We start from the raw sequence: 25586 nt of genomic DNA, 5'->3' as shown, positions 1-25586 counted from the left end.
ATCAAAAGCAGTCTAACGTCAAGATAAGTCCAAGAACCACGACATTTGCCGTGTATCCATCTACGTACTGTATAACAAATTCCCAAATGTTTGGGAAAGGTACGCACCATCTTAAATGACTAAATTATTGTAGACAATGCCTATATTTGGGAGCAAACATTTGAAAGCATTTTGGTGTTAAGATACACTGTAATGTTACATCACTCACTCTGTGTTGTGGTGGACATAGTCGTAGCGTAAAAACAGGGAGGTGTAGAAGGCTTCAGTGAGCAGGGAGTAGATAGCAATCATGACCAGGAGCACAGCGAGCTTTAGGACTGAGTTCAGTCGCAGGAACACCGCGCACGTCACCATGGCGAGCACCCCCGTGAACACAAAATACTGTGGAGGAAAACATTGACACACACACAACACTTAAAGGGGTAATCTGGAATTGGTGCATACATTTTTGGACTTTTAAATACATTTTATATAGCCATTCGTTCTTGAAGAATATAACTATAAATGCCACATGAGCTTAGTTCGTGATGTTGTACTGCACCTCATCAAAGGCCAAAATATAAGCACCTTTTACTCCATTGTTTGTAAACAGCCATAGCCGCGGGTAGATGTTTGGTGGTTGGGGTGCTGAGATAAAAAACAATTGCAGGACTAGTAAAGGCCCAGTGCAATACTTTTGTAATTAAAACATATATATATAATCAAATGATATATACAGTGCCTTGCAAAAGTATTTGTCCCCCTTGGCTTTTTCCCTACTTGTTGCATTACAACCTGCAATTTAAATGGATTTTTATTTGGATTTCATGTAATGGACATGCACAAAACAGTCCAAATTGGTGAAATGAAATGAAAACAATTACTTGTTTCTATGAATCCCCTAAATAAGATCTGGTGCAACCAATTACCTTCAGAAGTCACATAATTAGTTAAATAAAGTCCACCTGTGTGCAATCTAAGTGTCACATGATCTGTCACATGATCTCAGTATATATACACCTGTTCTGAAAGGCCCCAGAGTCTGCAACATCACTAAGCAAGCAGCACCATGAAGACCAAGGAGCTCTACAAATAGGTCAGGGACAACGTTGTGGAGAAATACAGATCAGGGTTGGGTTATAGAAACATTTCAGAAACTTTGAACATCCCACAGAGCACCATTAAATCCATTATTAAAAAATGGAAAGAATTTAGCACCACAACAAACCTGCCAAGAGAGGGCCGCCCACCAAAACTCACGGACCAGGCAAGGAGGACATTAATCAGGCAACAAAGAGAACAAAGATAACCCTGAAGGAGCTGCAAAGCTCCACAGCGGAGATTGGAGTATCTGTCAAAAAAAAAACACTTTAAACAGCACACTCCACAGAGCTGGGCTTTACGACAGAGTGGCCAGAAAAAAAGGCATTGCTTAAAGAAAAAAATAAGCAAACACGTTTGGTGTTCGCCAGAAGGCATGTGTGAGACTCCCCAAACATATGGAAGAAGGTACTCTGGTCAGGTGAGACTAAAATTGAGGTTTTTGGCCATCAAGGAAAATGCTTTGTCTGCCGCAAACTCAGCACCTCGCATTACCCCGAGAACCCCATCCCCACAGTGAAGCATGGTGGTGGCAGCATCATGCTGTGGGGATGTTTTTAATCGGCAGGGACTGGGAAACTGGTCAGAATTGAAGGAATGATGGATGGCGCTAAATACAGGAAAATTCTTGAGGGAAACCTGTTTCAGTCTTCCAGAGATTTGAAACTGGGACGGAGGTTCACCTTCCAGCAGGACAATGACACTAAGCATACTGCTAAAGCAACACTCACGTGGTTTAAGGGGAAACATTTACATGTATTGGAATGGCCTAGTCAAAGCCCAGACCTCAATCCAATTGAGAATCTGTGGTATGACTTAAAGATGGCTGTATACCAGCGAAACCCATCCAACTTGAAGGAGCTGGAACAGTTTTGCCTTGAAGAATGGGCAAAAATCCCAGTGACTAGATGTGCCAAGCTTATAGAGACATACCCCAAGAGACTTGCAGCTGTAATTGGTGCAAAAGGTGGCTATACAAAGTATTGATTTTGGGGGGGTGAATATTTATGCATGCTCAAGTTTTCAGTTTGTTTGTCTTAGTTCTTGTTTGTTTCACAGGAAAAAATATTTTGCATCTTCAAAGTGGTAGGCATGTTGTGTAAATCAAATGATACAAACCCCCCAAAAATCTATTTTAATTCCAGGTTGTTAGGCAACAAAATAGGAAAAATGCCAAGGGGGTGAACACTTTCGCAAGCCACTGTATATATTTTATTATTGTAATTTTTTTATTCCGATTTTCCAGGGGTGTTTCAGCACCCTTAGCACCCCTACTTCCCGCGGCTATGTTAATAGCTGTATGAATTTGTAAGTCATTCAATTTCTCCTAACCTTCCTTTCAGCTGTCCCATATTTCCCCTTTAATGAACATAATACAGTAGAAGGGCAAAAAAACACTTAAATTCAGGAAATTAAATTATTTTATTTATTGAGCTGGAAATTGCCAATTCATTTATATTGGGATTTTGGTTTCAATGTTGTGAATTAAAGTCCTATTCATTTCCTGAGTTGAAATGGCATTGACGCAAGCCACGGACTTGAGTGATGAGAAGATAAACACTACATGACCAAAAGTATGTGGAAACATGCTCGTTGAACATCTCATTCCAAAATCATGGGCATTAATATGGAGTTGGTCCCCCCTTTGTTGCTATAACAGCCTCCGCTCTTCCGGGAATGCTTTCCACGATATTTTGGAACATTGCTGCGTGTAGTTGCTTCCATTCAGCCACAAGAGCATTAGTGAGGTCAGGCACTGATGTTGGGTGATTAGGCCTGGCTCGCATTCAGTGTTCCAATTCATCCCAAAAGTGTTCAATGGTTGAGGTCAGGGCTCTGTGCAGGCCAGTCAAGTTCTTCCACACTGATCTTGACAATCCATTTCTGTATGGACCTAGCTTTGTGCACGGGGGCATTGTCATGCTGAAACAGGAATGGGCCTTCCCCAAACTGTTACCACAAAGTTGGAAGCACAGAATCGTCTAGAATGTCATTGTAGGCTGTAGAGTTAAGATGTCCCTTCACTGTAACTAAGGGGCCTAACTCGAACCATGACAAACAGCCCCAGTCCATTACTCCTACTCCCCCTAACTGTACAGCTGGCACTAGGCATTCGGGCAGGTAGGTTTCTCCTGGCATCCGCCTAACCCAGATTTGTCCATCAGACTTTCCAGATGCACTGCTAGCTATGAATTATATCTGAGGGTGTTTGCATCTTTAGGTAAAAATTTGAATAATGTCCCGAATATTGGCAAGTAGAGGGGCTCCCCAGTGGGTGGGCCCAGGTACACATGCGCCTACGTGGCTGGATAACATGTTATCTTAGTTTCACACTGTGAAGTGTTCCCCTGAAATACTAAAGTACTATATAATGCCATGTTAATACCATATTGTTAGTACTGTAGTTACAGTGTTACTACACAGGTATAAGACCAACTTAATGTAAAGTATTACTGTCTAGTACAGTTACCTCAGGGTAGAAGCAGATGTCAGGGATGGGGGTGGATGTGTTGAAGGTCTGGTTGCTGAAGGTGCTGGACTTGTCAAAATCACACCACAGCTGCAAGAGAGGAACAGAGAGAGATCAGTGTTGTACATTATTGTCTCTATAAATAATCAGTATATGCATACTCAATCAGTGAATGAATACTCAAATTCAGGCACGTGCAGAGAGCACGAGCACCTGCCCCACCACTCATCAAGTATATATATTTTGCATACCGTTGTCATTGTTGTTAGGAACACACTGCCCCCAAGTCATCGTGACATTGTCAAGTTCACCACCCACATCCCTACCCGGTCCTGGTCTGCCCTGAACGGAGCTCACATGCACCCGGTTGTGCCTTTTTTCCCAGCTTGCCCTGTACGGAGATTACGGAGATATCCAAACATGCATGGCTTGATATGCGGTCACCAGTCAAGTGTCTGTAACAAGCCACCTACAGTTGAAGTCGGAAGTTTACATACACCTTAGCTGAATACATTTAAACTCAGTTTTTCACAATTCCTTACATTTGATCCTAGTAAAAATTCCCTGTTTTAGGTCAGTTAGGACCACCTTTTTATTGTAAGAATGTGAAATGTCAGAATAATAGTAGAGAGAATGTTTTATTTCAGCTTTTACTTCTTCCATCACATTCCCAGTGGGTCAGAAGATTATATACACTCCGTTAGTATTTGGTAGCATTGCTTTACATTTGTTTAACTTGGGTCAAACGTTTCGGGTAGCCTTCCACAAGCTTCCCACAATAAGTTGGGTGAATTTTGGCCCATTCCTCCTGACGGAGCTGGTGTAACTGAGTCAGGTTTGTAGGCCTCCTTGCTCGCACACGCCTTTTCAGTTCAGGAGAGGTGTATCTATAAAACGATATAATTTGAAAAAAAAATTGAAAAAAATAATTATTAAATTTTGTTATGCTAATGGCGATATGATTTTTCGCTGGAGGCCGCACAGGGGTATAAATTACACACACAGTCATTTATAAATTGATAAGATCTATTGATAAGACCAAGGTAAATGAGTAAACAGCAGAATATGTATTAGTTGTCCTGCTTTCCCTATTTCACCTTGTTCATACCGCTTTTCTTTATTCTACAGCTACAAAACTCTTTCTCAATCAGTTCACTGTTGAGTGCCTCTAGGCTGTATGTGCTAAAAGCATACAGTACGTAGACCTTGCAACCTCGCAGACTAATGATGAGTATTTCACAAGCTTTGATGGAAGTAATGACTTGCAAGCAATGTTGCTCTGATCCTGAAAAGAGAAGAACATTGCCTGCAGAAGGTAAATTGGGGTCAGTAGGTTCAGCTGTGAATATATTGCTGGGCAAAGAACCATTAGTTTAGATTAGGTATAGAAAGAAGGTCCTGTATTTCAGGGTGTATAATTGAACTGGCCCAATACCATTGAGAGATAGTATATACTATGTGAGAACCCCTTACCAAACCAGCTCTGACTGTGCTACAAAGCTGTGACGTTGTGAGGTTGGACACAGGTGTAGAGAAGAGACCAGACAAGGAATCAGTGGTTAAGGATAAACATAAATACTTTACTGATAAACAGTAGCTGCAGGATCACAGTACACTGAAAAAAAACACTGTCTCAAACTCACTCAGGAAACAAACACATATGGTAAACAATTCAAGCTTCTGCAAAGGAAACAAGAAAACACACCTCTTTTAAAAGGGAAATCATAATGAGTAATAGGACACACCTGAGAGGACGGTCTCTGCCGCCCTCTGGTGACAGGTGGAACCATGACAGTACCACCCCTTCTAGGAGCAGCTCCAGCCGTGGAGCCAGGATGACCACCATGCAGTTGGTTGAAGTCCCATTCAAGTCCCGGATCCAGTTTGTCCCGGGCAGGCACTAAAAGCCTGCTCATCGGAACCGTAGCCGTCCCAGTCCACCAGGTACTGCAGGGTGCCTCGAACCCGACGAGCCTCCAACAGATGCCGGACAGTGTAGGCTGGGCGGCCATCCACAAGTCGAGAGGGCGGAGGGAAGGGACTGATCCTTACCATCTTGAGACAGGAAAGGATGGACACACCCTCATAGACCTGGGAAGCTGGAGACGATAGGTGACCAGGTTGATGTGACTCAGGATCTTGAATGGTCCTATGTAGCGTGGAGCAAGCTTCTGCGAGTCCACCCTTAAGGGAAGATCACGGGTGGAGAGCCACACCTGTTGAACCAGTCGGAGGAGCCGAACAGGCCTTCGGTGCCGGTTTGCCTGGCGTTGGTGTCGGGCAGAAGAGTGGAGCAAGGAGGATCGCTCTCTGATCCAGGTGCGGTGACATCGTCGAATTAACGCCTCGGCTGCTGGCACATCCGTGTCTGCCTCTTCTTCAGGAAGAGGCTGAACTCGCACTCGAATGGCGACAGTCCAGGGGACGAGTTCAGCAGTGTGTTATGAGCATATTTCGCCCAGATGAGGTACTTGCTCCAGTTGCTGGCCTGAGTGGAGACGAAACAGCGAAGGAACTTCTCCAGCTCGTTTTTGGCCCACTCAGTGTAACCATTAGAACACAGAGGAGAGACTCAATGACGCCCCCAACAGGGAGCAGAAGGCCTTCCAATACCGTGTGACGAACTGGGGCACACAATCTGAGACAATGTCCTGGGGAAGTCTGTGTAGTCGAAAGACATGGGTAATAATGAGATCAGCGGTATCAATCGCTGAGGGCAACTTGGGTAAGGCGATGAAATGGTGAACCGATCCATGACCACCAGAATAGTGGTAAGCCCTTGGGATGGAGGTAACCCTGTGATAAAGTCTACGGACAGGTGGGACCAGGGCCGGCTCAGGATGGGCAGTGGTTGGAGCAACCCAGTCGATCGCTGTAATGAGGACTTATGAGGACAACATAGGATCTCACATCCTCAATCATGTTGGGGCACCAGAAGTTCCACCCCAGGAACTCCAGTGTCTGATTAACCCCTGAATGCCCAGTTAATTTAGAGGAGTGTCCCCATTGTAGCACTCGAGATCAGGCTGATCGTGGAACATAAAGTGGGACCCCTGCTGGAGTCAGGTTCTTGGGTCTGGGCTTGTCATACCGTGGTCCCAATACTCCATATCACAGGGGCCACAATGCATGAGCTGGAGATGTTGGGCTTGGAGTTCCTCTCCTCATTAGAGACATCGTGTTACCGGGTCAAGATGTCTGCTTTCTGATTCTTGGATCCTGGGCGATAGGCTAGTGTGAAATCGAACCTGTTAAAAAACAACTCTTGGCTTCTTGAATGGAGACCAAGTTCTTATGGTCTGTCCAGATCATGAAAGGATGAGGTGCCTCCTCCAACCACTATCTCCACCCCTCAAGGGCCTATTTAACCTGTTAGGGCTAGGGGGCAGTATTGACACGGCTGGATAAAAAAAACGTACCCGATTTAATCTGGTTACTACTCCTGCCCAGTAACTAGAATATGCATATAATTATTGGCTTTGGATAGAAAACACCCCAAAGTTTCTAAAACTGTTTGAATGGTGTCTGTGAGTTTAACCTGTTAGGGCTAGGGGGCAGTATTGACACGGCTGGATAAAAAACGTACCCGATTTAATCTGGTTACTACTCCTGCCCAGTAACTAGAATATGCATATAATTATTGGCTTTGGATAGAAAATACCCCAAAGTTTCTAAAACTGTTTGAATGGTGTCTGTGAGTTCAACCTGTTAGGGCTAGGGGGCAGTATTGACACGGCTGGATAAAAAACGTACCCGATTTAATCTGGTTACTACTCCTGCCCAGTAACTAGAATATGCATATAATTATTGGCTTTGGATAGAAAACACCTTAAAGTTTCTAAAACTGTTTGAATGGTGTCTGTGAGTATAACAGAACTCCTATGGCAGGCCAAAACCTGAGAAGATTTCAAGCAGGAAGTGGCCTGTCTGAGAAGTAGTGTTTCATCTTGGCTCTTTTTATTGAAGGCTCAGGATCTGTGCAATAACGTGGCACTTTCTACGTCTTCCATAGGGTCTCAGAGCCCGGGAAAACGTTGAACGATATCGAGGCAGGCTCTGGCTGAAACACTTTATCGCTTTTGGCAAGTGGCCACTCAGAGTACTATGGGCTTAGGCGCGTGCCCGCTTCGACCGAATGCTTTGTTTTTCTTTGTCTGTTTATCTAAACGCAGATTCCCGGTCGGAATATTATCGCTTTTTATGAGAAAAATGGCATAAAAATTGATTTTAAACAGCGATTGACATGCTTCGAAGTACGGTAATGGAATATTTAGAATTCTTTTGTCACGAATTGCGCCATGCTCGTCACCCTTATTTAGCCTTTAGGATAGTGTCTAGAACGCACAAATAAAACGCCGCTGTTTGGATATAACGATGGATTATTTTAGACCAAACCAACATTTGTTATTGAAGTAGAAGTCCTGGGAGTGCATTCTGACGAAGACAACAAAGGTAAGAACATTTTTCTTATAGTAAATCTGACTTTGATGAGTGCTAAACCTGCTGGGTGTCTAAATAGCTAGCCCTGTGATGCCAGGCTATCTACTGAGAATATTGCAAAATGTGCTTTCACCGAAAAGCTATTTTAAAATCGGACATATCGAGTGCATAGAGGAGTTCTGTATCTATAATTCTTAAAATAATTGTTATGCTTTTTGTGAACGTTTATCGTGAGTAATTTAGTAAATTCACCGGCAGTGTTCGGTGGGAATGCTAGTCACATGCTAGTCACATGCTAATGTAAAAAGCTGTTTTTTATATAATTATGAACTTGATTGAACAAAACATGCATGTATTGTATAACATAATGTCCTAGGGTTGTCATCTGATGAAGATCATCAAAGGTTAGTGCTGCATTTAGCTGTCTTCTTGGTTTTTGTGACATTATATGCTAGCTTGAAAAATGGGTGTCTGATTATTTCTGGCTTGGTACTCTGCTGACATAATCTAATGTTTTTCTTTCGTTGTAAAGCCTTTTTGAAATCGGACAGTGTGGTTAGATTAACGAGAGTCTTGTCTTTAAATAGCTGTAAAATAGTCATATGTTTGAGAAATTGAAGTAATAGCATTTCAAAGGATTTGAAAATCGCGCCACAGGATTCAACTGGCTGTTGCGTAGGTGGGACGAATTCGTCCCACCTGCCCCTGAGAGGTTAACTGCAAAGAGCTCCCGGTTGCCTACATTGTAGTTGCGTTCTGCTGTGAAAGGACCACCCCTGCTCCGGTGTCCGAGGTGTCCACCTCTACTACAAAGGGACGAGTAGGATCAGGATGAACTAGGATGGGCCCGGAGGTGTCAGCCTCAGGAGTCCAGCAAAAACGGGTCTGGGACTTGAGGGTTAGGACTGTGAGAGGTGCTGCCACCGCACAAAAGTTAAGTATAAACACCTGTAAAAACTGGCAAACCCAAGGAACCGCTGGACCTGCCTGAGTGAGGTGGGATGGGGCCAGTCGGTGACCGCCTCAACCTTAGAGATAATGTGACCCAGGAAGGAAACTTGGGATACGTGGAACTCACACTTCTCTATCTTGACATATAGTTGACTCTGCAGGAGGCGTCTCAGGACTTGGCGGATGTGGAGTATGTGTTCCGGAAGGGTTCAGGATGTCGTTGAGGTAAACAAAAGACGAACCTATTCAACATATCCCTAAGAGTGTCATTGACCAATGCTTGAAAGACTGCCGGTGAGTTTGATAATCCGAAGGGCATGACTAAATACTCATAATGACCACTAGGGGCGTTAAAGCCCATTTTCCACTCATCTCCCTCCCTGATTCTCACCAGATTGTAAGCTTTGTGGAGGTCCAATTTGGTGAATAATTGGGCCCCTTGGGCCAACTCCAAGGCAGCTTACATCAGGGGTAGGGGGTAATGATTCTTGATCGTAATCCGGTTCAGCCTTCTGTAATTGATGCAAGGGTGCAGGCCTCCATCCTTCTTACCCATGAAGAAGAAGCCTGCACCAGCTGGGGGATGAGAGGGGTGAATGAACCCTTCCTCAAGCGACTCCCGGATGTAATTGTCCATGACTGCTGCTTCAGGGGTTGAGAGGGAGTACAGACGGGGAGGTGTGGAGCCGGGTAGGAGTTCTATGGCACAGTTGAATGGACAATGGGGGGGTGAAGTGTGGCGGCTTGCCTCTTACTGAAGGCCTCTCTGAGGTCAAAGTATTCGGGAGGGAGAGCGGAGTAGTCTTGGTCTTCAAATGATGCAGGAGGACACGGTGAGGCTCTTGGTGGGGGTCTTAGACATTTAGTCTGGCGGTCCTTACCTCAGTCTAGTAGGTGTCCCATGGACCAGGTGAATAGTGGGTTATGTAGCGCTAGCCAAGGGGTACCCTAGGATAAAGGGGTTCTCGGAAGCCGTGATCAACTGAAAACTAAGAGTCTGAGTTATTCACCCCAACCTGCAGTACAATGGGCTTGGTCTGATATTCTACCTGGCCGGAGCCAATGGGGCATCCATCGAGGTCTTGAATCAGAGGGATGGGACATTTCACGCAGGCGATTTGTAAACCTTTGGTGAAGTCTTGATCAATGGAATTCTCTGCATCCCCGGAATCCATGAAGGCTTGAATCTGGTGCTGACGGTTGTCCCAGTGAAGGGTTGCGTGTAGTGACAGATGGTGACTGGGTAGCCGGTGGGGTAACCGCACAGCTCATAAGGGTCTCGTCTTGTCCTGGCGAGCCCTGGTGTTTCCCGTCAGCACTGGGCACGTAGCTCGGAGATGGCCGAGACCTCCGCAGTAGATGCAGCCTGTGTGCCTGTCACGCTCCTGTGGGCTCAGACGTTTGCATCCCAGCTGCATGGGATCCTCAATGCTAGGTTCGTGGGTCTTGAGGTGCTCAGGAAACCGGGGTACTGGGGTGGTGTCAAAAAGGCACTGTCTCACCCATTCTGGCCGCTTCTCGTCCACCGACTGGGTGGTTGAAGACTCGTCGCAGCTCGGCAGTGAAGGCTAATATGGAGCTGCAGGATGGTGGCTGCTATTCCCACACCACTGTTGCCCACGCCAGGGCCTTGCCCGAGAGTAGAGAGAGGATGTAGGCGATCATGGCCCGATCGGTGTGGCACGAGGAGGACTGTAGCTCGAACACCAGAGACCACTGAGAGAGGAACCCCTTGCATCCTCCCGGAAGGCCGTCGAACAGCTCGGGGGCTGGGATTTTGGGTTCCCAGTGCAGGACCGTGGAGGAACCACGGCGCTGCCTGTAGCATTGGGCGATGAGACTTGGGCGTTGGCTCCTCATGGGTTGAGGTTGGACTGTGGTTGGAGGGAGTCGGTAAGTCCACGGAGGGTCTCTGATATTTGGGAGAGTTGTTCTGGCTGCCAGCCCAGCAGTGCTCCTTGGTGGGTTACAATATTCTTGATCTGGGTGATCTCTGCTAGGTCTATGTTTGCGCAGAAGCTTGCTGTGACGTGGTGAGGCTGGACCCAGGTGCAGAGAAGAGACCAGATGAGGAATCAGTGGTTAAGGATAAACATAAATACTTTACTGACAAACAGTAGCCACAGGATCACAGTACACTGTGAAAAACAACAAACACTAAGTCTTGAAAACTCACTCAGGAAACAAACACATATGGTAAACAATTCAAGCTTCTGCAAAAGAAACCGGAAAACACACCTCTTAATTTCTTGCGGATCAGTGGGACGCTAGCGTCCCATTTCAACAACTTCCGGTGAAATTGCAGAGCACCAAATTCAAATGAAATTACTATAAATATTAAACTTTTATGAAATCACAAGTGCAATACATCAAAATAATGCTTAACTTGTTGTTAATCCAGCCACCGTGTCAGATTTCAAAAAGGCTTAACGGCGAAAGCAAACCATGTGATTATCTGAGGACAGCGCCCAGCACACAAATGCATAACAAATCATTTTCAACCAGGGAGTTGCGACACAAAAGTCAGAAATAGCGATATAATATATGCCTTACTTTTGAAGATCTTCTTCTGTTGGCACTCCAAAAGGTCCCAGTGACATTACAAATGGTCCTTTTACATTTACATTTACATTTTAGTCATTTAGCAGACGCTCTTATCCAGAGCGACTTACAGTTGTGAATGCATACATTTCATTAAAAAAAAATTCTTCCATACTTTTGTTCGATAAAGTCCTTTATATCCGTAAAAACTCAGTTTAGCTGGCACGCTTCAGTCAATAATCCACTCGGTTTCCCTCCTTCAAAATGCATACAAAATTAATCCCAAACGTTACCAATAAACTTATCCAAACAAGTCAATCAACGTTTATAATCAAACCTTAGGAACCATAATACGCAAATAAATGATACAATTTAACCTCTCTGGGCTAGGCGGGACGAATTCGTCCCACCTACGTAACAGCCACTGGCAGCCTGTGGCGCGATTTTCAAAACGTTAAAAATCCTATTACTTCAATTTCTCAAACATATGACTATTTTACAGCTATTTAAAGACAAGACTCTCGTTAATCTAACCACACTGTCCGATTTCAAAAAGGCTTTACAACGAAAGCAAAACATTAGATTATGTCAGCAGAGTACCAAACCAGAAATAATCAGACACCCATTTTTCAAGCCAGCATATAATGTCACCAAAACCCAGAAGACAGCTAAATGCAGCACTCACCTTTGATGATCTTCATCAGATGACAACCCTAGGACATTATGTTATACAATACATGCATGTTTTGTTCAATCAAGTATATATTTATATCAAAAAACTGCTTTTTACATTAGCATGTGACGTTCAGAACTAGCATACCCCCCGCAAACTTCTGGGGAATTCGCTAACATTTTACTAAATTACTCACGATAAACGTTCACAAAAAGCATAACAATTATTTTAAGAATTATAGATACAGACCTCCTCTATGCACTCGATATGTCCGATTTTAAAATAGCTTTTTGGTGAAAGCACATTTTGCAATATTCTAAGTACATAGCCCAGGCTTCACGGGCTCGCTATTTAGACACCCGGCAAGTTTAGCACTCACCATAATCATATTTACTATTATAAAAGTTTGATTACCTTTTGTTGTCTTCTTCAGAATACACACCCAGGACTGCTACTTCAATAACAAATGTTGGTTTGGTCCAAAATAATCCATCGTTATATCCGAATAGCGGCGTTTTGTTCGTATGCGTTCCAGACACTATCCGAAATAGTAAAGAAGTGTCACGCGCATGGCGCAATTCGTGACAATAAAATTCTAAATATTCCATTACCGTACTTCGAAGCATGTCAACCGCTGTTTAAAATCAATTTTTACGACACTTTTCTCGTAGAAAAGCGATAATATTCCGACAGGGAATCTCCTTTTCGGCAAACAGAGGAAAAAATCCCAAAGGCGGGGGCGGTCGGGGTCACGCGCATAAGCCCGTGTCCCTTGATCGGCCACTTGAGAAAGGCGATAATGTGTTTCAGCCTGGGGCTGGAATGACGACATTCTGTTTTTTCCCGGGCTCTGAGCGCCTATGGACGACGTGGGAAGTGTCACGTTAGAGCAGAGATCCTTAGTAAATGATAGAGATGGAAAAGAAGTTCAAGAAATGCTCAGACAGGCCACTTCCTGTAAAGGAATCTCTCAGGTTTTGACCTGCCATTTGAGTTCTGTTATACTCACAGACACCATTCAAACAGTTTTAGAAAATTTAGGGTGTTTTCTATCCATATGTAATAAGTATATGCATATTCTAGTTACTGGGTAGGAGTGGTAACCAGATTAAATCGGGTATGTTTTTTATCCAGCCGTGTCAATACTGCCCCCTAGCCCTTACAGGTTAAGACGGAGAATCGTTATGGTCTTTACCGGAGAAAAATACCAAATAACGCGCTCTCATTCACGCGCTTGGAAACACTACAGCCAAAATGGGAGCCACCTAGAAAAACTACAATTTCTGGCAAATTTTTCCAAAAACCAGCCTGAAACTCTTTCTAAAGACTGTTGACATCTAGTGGAAGCCCTAGGAACTGCAATCGGGCACGATTTCGCCCTATTATAAAAGTGCCAGCCATTGAAATCAGTGGTAGGATGACATTTATTTTTGGGGGAATGATTTGTCCTCGGGGTTTCGCCTGCCATTTCAGTTCTGTTATACTCACAGACATTATTTACCAGTTTTAGAAACTTTAGAGTGTTTTCTATCCAAATCTACCAATTATATGCGTATCCTAGCTTCAGGGCCTGAGTAGCAGGCAGTTTACTTTGGGCAAGCTTTTCATCCAGACGTCAAAATACCACCCCCTATCCCAAAGAAGTTAACAGGGAAATCATAATGAGTAATGGAACACACCTGAGTGTCGTTAATGTCTCTTGGACGGTCTCTGCCGCCCTCTGGTGACAGGTGGAATCATGACATAAGGCATCTCATAATGACCTCTGGTTGTACTCACAATGTGGCCTGACTCTTGACCTCCTGTCCTCACTGACCTACTTTTGACCTTGTCTAGTCTGTAGACGACTTTGTGTTTTTTTTTATGTTTGATATGTCTACCATGACCTGAACTTGTGTATCCCTCTCCCTTTCATCTTTGCTGATGTTTTTTTCCTCTTGGGCACGGTTCCCAGTTGACCCACCAGGTTAAATAAATGAATAAAGAATTGGAAATAATAAAAAATGAATCCCATTTCCAATTGTCCTTTCCAGCACAATTCCTTCTGGGACATTGAATTTAATTGAATGGCGAACATGCATAAAGATGGAGGAATACAGATATAACATTAGCACTATAAGCACAGAGTTTTCATACTATGGTCCGTGACATGGTTTTAATTCACCCATAAATAAGCACAATCAATTTTTTCAGTTTTTCCAATCTAGAAGCTAGAAATGGGATCATGTACAATTGTGGCCAAATATATTGACACCTTTGTACTTTTCTCAAATAATTATCTTTCTTCAAAAATGGTCTTCACACCTTGTTATTGGATTTTCAACATTGCAGAACCAACTTTATCTTTGCAAACAGCTCTAATTCTTCAATGTTTGAGGGGTTCCCTACACCTGTGGTTTTCAGCTCTCGCCATAGGTTTTAGATGTGATTCAGATCTGGCCACTCCAGATTTTTTTCCTGAACAATTCCAGGATGTTTTTTCTGTGTGTTTGGGGTTGTTGTCCTACTGGAAGACCCACAACTTTCAACAGAGACACAGTTTTGAGACACTGAATTGAACATAGCACTCCAAAATACCTTGATAGTTTGCTGATTTTATGATGTCTTGCACACATTCAAGGCCCCCAGTACCAGAGGCTGGAAAGTAACCCCACATCATTATCAAACCTCCCCCATATTTGATTGTAGGGAGAGTGTTATTTTATTTGAATGCTTCATTTTGTTGTTGGAGACACAAGAAAGCCTGATTGAACTTCTCAAAAACCCACCTAAATAAGCCTAAATCCTGGGGGAAATGTTATGTGGATCAATGAAACAACGTAAGAGCTCTTTGGCATTAAAGCTCAGCGCTGTTTACTGAAGACCAAATTAAGCATTCAATGAAAATAACACCTTCCCTACAATCAAACATGAGGAGGTTTGATAATACTGTAGGGTTGCTTTTCTGCCTCTTGTACTGGGTCATTGAAATGTGCGGGTCTTCCAGCAGGACAACGACCCTAAACACTGTGGTGGATGAATCAGAATTAGTTGGCTAACATAGATAATTAAGATGTTTTATTAGTATAATATGCTTATGTGAGATACTTGTCATTAGAAAGTGTCCTTTGGACTCTGGTGTCTTTCAGTTGCAGGTTTCCCTTAGCTGGGGCTCAGTCACTTGGGGCCCAGAGAGGGGAGAGGTCAGACTTGTTTTTTACATGTCTCTGTTGCTATGTAGAATATCAGCAAGAGAGGAGGACTGAATGAAACATTGTCTTCATATGTGAATGTCTTTACCTATTCTTAAACCATGTGAAGGGATGGTATGATTAACCTCTTGGGGCTAGGTGGGACGCTAGCGTGCCACCCGTGGTGCACTCCATCAACAGCAGGTGCATTTCAAGAGCGGCAAATTTGAATCCAAATAAATGTCAAAATTCAAATTTTTCAAAAATACAACTATGTTACAGCATTTGAAAGATAAACATCTCCTTAATCTAACCACGTTTTACGATTTCAAAAAGGTTTTACGGCGAAAGCATAAATTTAGAGTATGTTAGGACAGTACATTTACAAGAGTTGTGTGTAATGTTTTGTCAAGTCAAAGACAGGGTCACCAAAACCATAAAACCAGCTAAAATGATGCACTAACCTTTTACAATCTCCATCAGATGACACTCCTAGGACAGTATGTTAGACAATGCATGCATTTTTAGTTCTATCAAGTTCATATTTATATCCAAAAACAGCGTTTTACTATGGCATTGATGTTGAGGAAATCGTTTCCCTCCAATAACCGGCAGTCAAGTCAGCGTAACAAATTAAATAATTAAAATTAGAAAACATTGGTAAAATATTATATTGTCATTTAAAGAATTATAGATTTACATCTCTTGAACGCAATCAACTTGCCAGATTTAAAAATAACCTTACTGGGAAATCACACTTTGCAATAATCTGAGCACTGCGCCCAGAAAAATACGCGTTGCGATACAGACTAGACGTCATGTTGGGGAGATCTAAAATCGAAAATACTATGTAAATAATCCATTACCTTTGATTCTCTTCATCAGATGTCACTTCCAGGTATCACAGGTCCATAACGAATGTAGTTTTGTTCAAAAAAGCTCATCATTTATGTCCAAAAATCTCCGTCTCGTTAGCACATGATGTAAGCCAGCCGGACTTCTCGTCATGAACGAGGGGAAAAAATATATTTCCGTTCGTTCAAACATGTCAAACGTTGTATAGCATAAATCATTAGGGCCTTTTTTAACCAGAACATGAATAATATTCAAGGTGGACGAATGCATACTCTTTTATAACGTATTGGAACGAGGGTACCCAACATGAACTCGCGCGCCAGGTGTCTAATGGGCCATCATCGTTCCATGGCTCTTGTTCGGTCAGATCTCCCTCCAGAAGACTCAAAACACTTTGTAAAGGCTGGTGACATCTAGTGGAAGCAATAGGAAGTGCCAAAATATTCCTAAACCCCTGTGTTTTTCAATGGGATAGGTTTAAAGTCAATACAACACATCAGGTATCCACTTCCTGTCAGAAAATGTCTCAGGGTTTTGCCTGCCAAATGAGTTCTGTTATACTCACAGACACCATTCAAACAGTTTTGGAAACTTTAGAGTGTTTTCTATCCATATATAATAAGTATATGCATATTCTAGTTACTGGGTAGGATTAGTAACCAGATTAAATTGGGTACATTTTTTTTATCCAGACGTGCAAATGCTGCCCCCTAGACCCAACAGGTTAATGGGGAACCAATTATTTGTCTCCACAATGTCTGTGCACAGGTCACTCCCCTCAGTGAGCTTGTCTAGGAGTGGGAACAAGAGGTGTCTTACTGAGGATGGGCCTCTATGAGATAGCACTGACAGAGGAGATTTATGATGTATTTTGATAAGAACATCTAAAAAGCATTCCAGAGGACATGAGCTAATAGTTTTGTTTTATACCGTACCAGGGAGGGACGGTTCTAGGGAGACCAGACACCGGTCTATATAATGAACACTGTTGAGATAGCAGTTGCTGTCTGCTGTGTTTTATAGATATCTTTTCATACAAAACTTAACCTTTTGTGAACTGTTCCTAAGATTTGTGGTTCGTCAATGTACGTTGAAGGGGTGGATTCATGGGTATAAAAAGCTCTTTGTATTGTTGTATAGAGACCTTCCTTTTTCAATGGCATCATTGAAGGTCAAGTGCTTTTGCAAAAGTATCTTAAGTATTAAAGATGTAGTTTAACTCAGACTGGTGTGTTTGTAACTCTCCTCATTTGGTAATGAAGAAATTAGCCACCACAACACACATCAAAAAGCACCCAGGAATGGTTAAGAAGAGATGCTGGACTGTTCTGGAGTGGCCAGCGAAGAGTCCAGATCAGTATCGTATCCAAAACATATGGCGAGATCTGAAAACAGCAGTTGGTGGAGGGCATCCCTCAAATATTGAAGAATTAGATCACTTTACTGCTGAAAAATGGGCCAAATTGCCAGTAGAAAGGTGAAGCAGGCTCAATGATGACTACAAGAAGTGTTTGTCTGCAGTTATCTTGGTCAAAGGATGTGCAACCAAGTACTAGCTCTGGGGTGCCAATAATTGTGTACATGCCATTTCTCTTTATTTTCTTAAGTTTACAAAAACAAAGTTGGTTCTGCAATGTTGAAAATCCAATAACAATCTGTGGTGACCCCCAACCCATAAGACTGCTGAACAATTAATCATATGGCCAACCCCCCCCCCTTTGTTTTTTTTTAACACTGCTGCTACTCGCTGTTTATTATCTATGCATAGTCAGTTTACCCCTACCTACATGTACAAATTACCTCAACTAACCTGTACCCCTGTACATTCACTCGGTACCGGTACCCCCTGTACAGTTGAAGTCAGAAGTTTACAGACACTTAGGTTGGAGTCATTACCACTCGTTTTTTCAGCCACTCCACAAATTTCTTGTTGACAAACTAAAGTTTTGGCAAGTCGGTTAGGACATCTACTTTTTGCATGACACAAGTCATTTTTCCAACAATTGTTTACAGACAGATTATTCATTGTATCACAATTCCAGTGGGTTAGAAGTTTACATACACTAAGTTGACTGTGCCATTAAACAGCTTGGAAAGTTCCAGAAAACGATGTCATGGCTTTAGAAGCTTCTGATAGGCTAATTGACATAATTTGAGTCAATTGGCAGTGTACCTGTGGATGTATTTCAAGGCCAACCTTCAAATTCAGTCCCTCTTTGCTTGACATCATGGGAAAATCAAAAGAAATCAGCCAAGACCTCAGAAAAAAATTGTAGACCTCCAGAAGTCTCGTTCATCGCCTGGGAGCAATTTCCAAATGCCTGAAGGTACCACGTTCATCTGTACAAACAATAGTACGCAAGTATAAACACCATGGGAACACAGCCGTCATACCGCTCAAGAAGGAGACGCGTTCTGTCTCCTAGAGATGAACGTACTTTGGTGCAAAAAGTGCAAATCAATCCCAGAACAACAGCAAAGGACCTTGTGAAGATCCTGGAGGAAACAGGTACAAAAGTATCTATTTCCACAGTAAAACGAGTCCTATATTGACATAACCTGAAAGGTCGCTCAGCAAGGAAGAAGCCACTGCTGCAAAACTGCCATAAAAAAGCCAGACTATGGTTTGCAACTGCACATGGGGACAAAGATCGTACTTTTTGGAGAAATGTCCTCTGGTCTGATGAAACAAAAATAGAACTGTTTGGCCATAATGACCATCGTTATGTTTGGAGGAAAAAGTGGGAGGCTTACAAGCCGAAGAACACCATCCCAACCGTGAAGCACGGGGGTGCCAGCATCATGTTGTGGGGTCATGTTGTGGGGATGCTTTGCTGCAGGAGGGACTGGTGCACTTCACAAAATAGATGGCATCATGAGGGAGGAAAGTTAAGTGGATATATTGAAGCAGCATCTCAAGACATCAATCAGGAAGTTAATGCTTGGTCGCAAATGGGTCTTCCAAGTGGACCCCAACCATACTTCCAAAGTTGTGGCAAAATGGCTTAAGGACAACAAAGTCAAGGTATTGGAGTGGCCATCACAAAGCCCTGACCTCAATCCTACAGAAAATGTGTGGGCAGAATTGAAAAAGCGTGTGCGAGCAAGGAGGCCTACAAACCTGACTGTTACACTAGCTGTTACAGGAGAAATGGGCCAAAATTCACCCAACTTATTGTGGGAAGCTTGTGGAAGGCTACCTTAAATGTTTGACCCAAGTTAAACAATTTAAAGGCATTGCTACCAAATACTAATTGAGTGTATGTAAACTTCTGACCCACTGGGAATGTGATGAAAGAAATAAAAGCTGAAATAAATCATTCTCTCTACTATTATTCTGACATTTCACATTATTAAAAAAATGTGGTGATCCTAACTGACCTAAGACAGGGACTTTTTACTACGATTAAATGTCAGGAACTGTGAAAAACTGAGTTTAAATGTATTTGGCTAAGGTGTATGTAAACTTCCAACTTCAAAAGTATATAGCATCTTTATTGTTCTTTTATTGAGTTACTTTTAATTTTTATATTTTGTTTATTTAGTAAATATTTTCTTAACTATTTCTTGAACTGCATTGTTGGTTAAGGACTTGTAAGTAAGCGTTTCACGTTAAGGTCTACACCTGTTGTATTCGGCGCATGTGACAAAAAACATTTGATTTGATTTGACTTTTTTTTACTTATTTGAGAAGAAATAGAGAATTATTTAAGTAAATTGCAAATGTGCCAATATTTTTGGCCACATCTGTATACTGTGCAAATGCAGATCTTTTTTTATATGTATAGAACAGTAACGGAGAGCAAGCTACAATGCACCTAACTTAGGAAACAAGGCATTTGTGGTTCGAGAATGGAGGCCGGCCACCATCTTTATGCACATCTGCTGTGTAAATGTCTGGCTAAACTCACAATGTTGATCATGGCCGCCAGGAAGTTGATGAGGATGGAGACAAAGACGATGACGTTGCGGGCCATGTAGGTCTCATTGATCCAGCAGCAGGACTTTCGCAGGACCAATGGCAGACACTTGTAGTCCTCCGCCGTGGTCACCAGGACTAGGAATGAGTGCAGGACGATGAGCACCGAAAACTGGATCACCATGGTAACCATCCTGCAGACATGAGCAATGGAGGGTAGATAAAGTGATCCAATCGCAGCCCTGGACAATAACACCAAGGCTGCTGAAAAATGTATGGCGACAGAATAATGTTTCAATTAAATACAGGTGAAAACAGTGAAAAGAGTTGGTGATGTGACCGTTGCAGCAACGTTGAAGGTGGGAGAGCATTAATCACATTATGGGATTTGATTGAACTATAGACGACTCCTGACAGTTCGAGACTGTCAAGACTATGTGCCATTGTCACTTCATTCTTACTCAACCGCATTGCCATGGGTGGAGTTACCATGGGTGGAGTCATCACTATCTGACGTAAGACAATAGACCAGTGCAACAAACTAGAGCACGCCATTATCCAAACCAATTAAAAATGATGTTATTGAATTGGGAATGGAAAACTGTAGTGCACTTCAAATGAGTGTGCACTTATAAGTAGTGTCCTTATTCTAAGTGTATATATCAGGAGTTGAACTCATCCACTTTCCTCTCCCCCACCCCTAGGAGTTCAGTGTTGCAATATTCTGGTATCTTTCCAAAAATGTCCAGGTTTTCTAGAAATCCCTACAGCTGTCCCTCTATTACCTGGCAGAAGGCAGCAGGCTCTGAATGGCCGTGATGAAGATGAGCACGATGAAGGCGCACACCAGGTTGGACTTGAACACTTCGTCCCTCATTTGGGAATACTGCACAGTGAGGGGAAGGGAGAAGGAAAGACAAGAAAAGAAGAGAGAGGGGTTTAAGAGACATACAAGGCCATACGAAAATCTCTAGCTCCACATTTCAATGCCACGACAGATACAGTCACGTCACAGTTCCACCACAAGCGTTAGAGAGATAGAGGTAGAAATAGGAGAGCAGAAGGAGGCTAGCTGGGGATTCTGGGGATGAGGCAGATGTTGGGTACTGTAAAGTGATTATTCAAGAAGCAAGATACTAAACCACCACAACCACAACTAGTTAAGGTCACTGAACAAAGAGGAAAACTCCATGTACGAATGGTGTTTGGATTTTGTGTGTACAGCTTGTTATGTTTGGCAATACTGTCAAAACAAATGCATTTGCAAGTGCTGTTAGCATTAGCAGCGGTGGCAAGTGATGCTAGATACTAGTAGCATCTGCTAGCTAATATACTGTCCAAGCCTTCACATATCGTTGCCGGTGAGTCACCATGCAGAGCTGGCAGACGTATGAGAAATCTCTGTCCTTTAACGACTGGGTTTGCCCTTTGACCTCTCGCACCATGACACCCTATGCAAGGTTATTATAGTTAACTATACCGAACAAAAATGTAAACACAACATGCAACAATTTCAATGATTTTACTGAGTTACAGTTCAAATAAGGAAATAAGTCAATTGAAATAAATGAATTAGGCCTTAATCTATGTATTTCACATGACTGGGCAGGGGCATAGCCATGGGTGGGCCTGGGAGAGCATGGGCATAGCCATGGGTGGGCCTGGGAGGGCATAGGCCCACCCACTTGAGAGATTGTCCCACCCACTGGGGAGCAAGGCCCAGCCAATCATAATGAGTTTTTCCCCAAAAAAGGGCTTTATTACAGACAGAAATACTCCTCAGTTTCATCAGCTGTTCAGTTTGCTGGTCTCAGGTGCAGATGACGCCGGATATGGAGGTCCTGGGCTGGCGTGGTTACACGTGGCCTGAGGTCGGTTGGACGTACAGCCAAATTCTCTAAAATGATGTTGGAGGTGGCTTATGGCAGAGAAATGAACATTCAATTATCTGGCAAAAACTCTGGTGGACATTCCTGCTGTCAGCATGCCAAAAAAACTTGAGACATCTGTGGCATTGTGTTGTGTGACAAAACTGCACATTTTAGAGTGGCCTTTTATTGTCCCCAGCACAAGGTGCATCTGTGTAATGTTCATGCCGTTTAATCAGCTTCTTGATATGCCACACCTGTCAGGTGGATGGAATACCTTGGAAAAGGAGAAATACTCACTAACAGGGATGTAACCAAATTTGTGCACAACATTTGAGAGAAATAAGCTTTTTGTGCCTATGGAACATTTCCGGGATGATTAATTTCAGCTCATGAAATCATGGGTCCAACACTACATGTTGCGTGTATATTTTTGTTCAGTATACAACTGAAACTAAAATGTTTTTTTGTTTTTTTTAATGTAAAAAACATAACATAATAAAAAATAAAATAAACATTTATGTTGGGCAAAATTCGAATGGGGTTTTCTTACTATTTTTCGAATGGGATTTTCAAGTTTCTGAATCTGGCACGTCCTATTGAGATTGGACGCGTTTGAATGATAAGGCTCAAGCAACCGACTGTAAACGAAAGTTGAGGAGTGAAATCAGGGGAGGTGCGACAGCCAAAAGTCAGACACTAATGTGGTTTTCCAACAGCAAAGCTCTGATCAAAATGGTAGTGTTGCCATTGTTTATAAACGTATTTTCCCTTCTTCCTATGTCTCCAACCCCCATATCACACACTCACAAACTGAAATAATATGTGTGTACATTTTACAATCAATTAGTGAGAGGGAGAAAGAGAAAGACTCAAACATCATATTCATTTGTATCTATCCAGACACAATCACAAACTAAACCCTAAACCCTACTCCCTATGCACTTGTGGAGATTATTTGTCACATGCTTCCTAAACAACAGGTGTTGTTCCAACAATATAGAGTTAAAGATAAAGACTTTGTAAAAATAATTTAAAAAAAGAAAGTGACAAGGAATAAAGAGACTGCAAATAACAATTAAAAATAACATGGCTATATAGAGGTAGTACCAGTGCCGAGTCGATGTGCAGGGGTACGAGGTAATTGAGGTAGCTATATAGTAGGGGTATAGTGACTAGGCAATAGGATAGATAAGACAGTAGCAGCAGTGTATGTGGTGAGTATAAATGTGTGTGTGTGTGTGTGTGTGTGTGTGTGTGTGTGTGTGTGTGTGTGTGTGTGTGTGTGTGTGTGTGTGTGTGTGTGTGTGTGAGCATCAGTATGCATATGTGCGAGTGTTATGTGTGTGTGGGTGTGTGTGTGTGTATGTATGTGTGTGTATAAGCAACATGGTGAAACTTCCACATAGCCTATCAGAGGGCTATTACCATATTTCTTACACCTGTCAAATCCTCTCAGATCTCCACAAGTGCATAAGGCGTATGGTTTAGGGGTCTATTAGGGATTGGGCCCATGTCTTTGATCACATTTGCGTGGGTCAAACAAGAAAACCCTAATGATTGGTTGACTATAGAACCTCCCACAATGTAAGCCATGGCTGCAGGATGAAGTTGGTGAAAAGCAACTGCAGAAACTTGCAGTCACAACTTCATGACCTTTGATCACATGGTTTTTGTAAAGTTCATACAGTCGACATGTAGGCGCAAGTATCTCCATAATGCAACACACGGTGACCGATTTGACAAAAGTGATCTGCTGGAACGAGCCCATTGACTTTATAATTTAAAGGTAGACTCAGCAAGATGATGCTGCCAAAAGCAGCAAAGCAGATATTGGGCAAGTTCGAGCGGATATATTTTGTTGGTCACTGCCTTTCAAAGTGTCTTGCATTATGGGGATAAACATTTTCCAACTTGTGCCTATATGTTGACTGCATGAACATTACAAAAACCATGTGATCAGGTCATGCAGTTTTTGATGAAGTTGCCTTCAAGTCACTACAGTTGCTTCTCACCAACTGCACCATGCAGCCAACGCCTGGTAGGGAGAGGCAATATTTGTCAACCAATATTTAGGGTGTTTTTGGTTGACCCACGTGACCAAAGATGTGACTGAAACCGTAACCAACTTTGTCGCAATTCTAAAGCTACAGGCAGAACAGGGGATACAAATAAAATGATATTTGAGACCTCTCTCTAACCAATTAATTGTACACACATTATGTTTTCAGTTTGTGAGTGTGAGTTTATTTCTACATTTTTAAAGAAAAACTTTTATAAACAATAGCAGCTATGTTGACACTGCCTTGTTGATCCAAACCTTGCTGTTGGAAAACCCCTACAGTGTCCAACTTTTGACTGTCGCAGATGCACCTCCCTCGACTTCACTCCTCGACTTTGGTCTAGAGTTGCCTGCGTTACTACTCGAACACACCCAATGAGTTGAGCATGACAGAAGACTCTCACAGTCACACAGTATCTGCGCATGTGAAAGGGTGTGCTTCACGCTGCTACAACGCGGTAGCTCCGGGACCAAGAGAAGTTTAGCCTCTTACTGTGGAAATTGACCCACAACTACTGTTTACTTTGTGCATCTACGTCATCTTGCTGAGTCTACTTTTAACCTATGACCTGACAAATCCCCTTATGCATTACTGCCCCACAGTGGCAAGAAGTGACATCCCCAAAAAAACAAAAACACATAAATGGCTCCTAGTCACCCACACACAGGCTACTTTCTGTCCCTAACACTAAAACGAAATAATATAAAAATGAAATAGAAACATTTTTTTTATAAAACTTATACTTAATAAAAATGAGTAAATCAGATCTGAAAACAAACTACTTTGTAAATCTTAAAATGAGTAGAAATAAAAACTAATATAAAAACACAAAACTATAATAACCTTGACACACTGCCCCCTTTCTCTCTGTCTCTTCCTCAAAGAGTGCTGGGGAAATTAGCAAGAGGATGCTTCATGTTTGTCACGACTAGACCAAAAATAAGGACATTCAAAAGCAACTCACTGGGCATTGGGCAGAAACTAACCGAAAAGGGGTTGGGACTTGAAATGTTTAGCTTAAGATGGTTGCACAATAAAAGGGAAACACAGGTAAGGGGGGCAAAGGTCAACTGAAAAGGTCAACTCAAAGGTCAAGGGTGTAGAAAAGTGACTTTAGTCATGGAACAAAAAGTAAGAAGGAAAAATAACAGCAAAAAAGCTGAACATGTCAACTTTTTCAACAAGGTTTTAAAGGAGAACAGGTCCATGGCATGGATATTTGGTCATGAGTAAACTTAAGGGGATTCTTCATTCTTAGAAAAGTCAATCAGCCATTTTGGGAAAAAAACAGTTTAATTAGCTACCTACCCTAAAATTATCAGTAAAAAAATGATCAATTTATTCTCTGAATTATTTAAATTAGATATCAGTCATTGATCTAAATGCACTGTAAGTACAAGATCTGTGCAGTTTAAAAAGTATTTCTGAATTGAATTTTATTCTTCATTCTTAGAAAAGTCAATCAGCCATTTTGGGAAAAAAACACTTTAATTAGCTACCTACCCTAAAATTATCAGTAAAAAAATGATCAATTTATTCTCTGAATTACTTAAATT

General features: G+C 42.4%; 1 protein-coding gene across 2 annotated transcripts in view; it reads right to left on the bottom strand.

Annotated features, from left to right (window-relative positions):
* The window catches only part of adcy8 (adenylate cyclase 8 (brain)), a 304017-nt gene that overhangs the window by 66181 nt on the left and 212250 nt on the right, over positions 1-25586 (bottom strand). For both annotated transcript variants that reach the window (XM_014139104.2, XM_014139106.2), the window contains 4 exons: positions 20885-20985; positions 20092-20293; positions 3551-3640; positions 209-381 (listed from right to left, as the gene is read on the bottom strand). In XM_014139104.2, the coding sequence (XP_013994579.1) occupies positions 209-381; positions 3551-3640; positions 20092-20293; positions 20885-20985 (566 nt within the window). The remainder of the gene's footprint in view (positions 1-208; positions 382-3550; positions 3641-20091; positions 20294-20884; positions 20986-25586) is intronic.

The sequence above is a fragment of the Salmo salar genome, chromosome ssa14 (genome assembly GCF_905237065.1).
Source record: "Salmo salar chromosome ssa14, Ssal_v3.1, whole genome shotgun sequence".
Taxonomy (NCBI): domain Eukaryota; kingdom Metazoa; phylum Chordata; class Actinopteri; order Salmoniformes; family Salmonidae; genus Salmo; species Salmo salar.
Note: the sequence above shows the minus strand (reverse complement) of the source record. Positions and strands in the feature narration are given on the sequence as shown.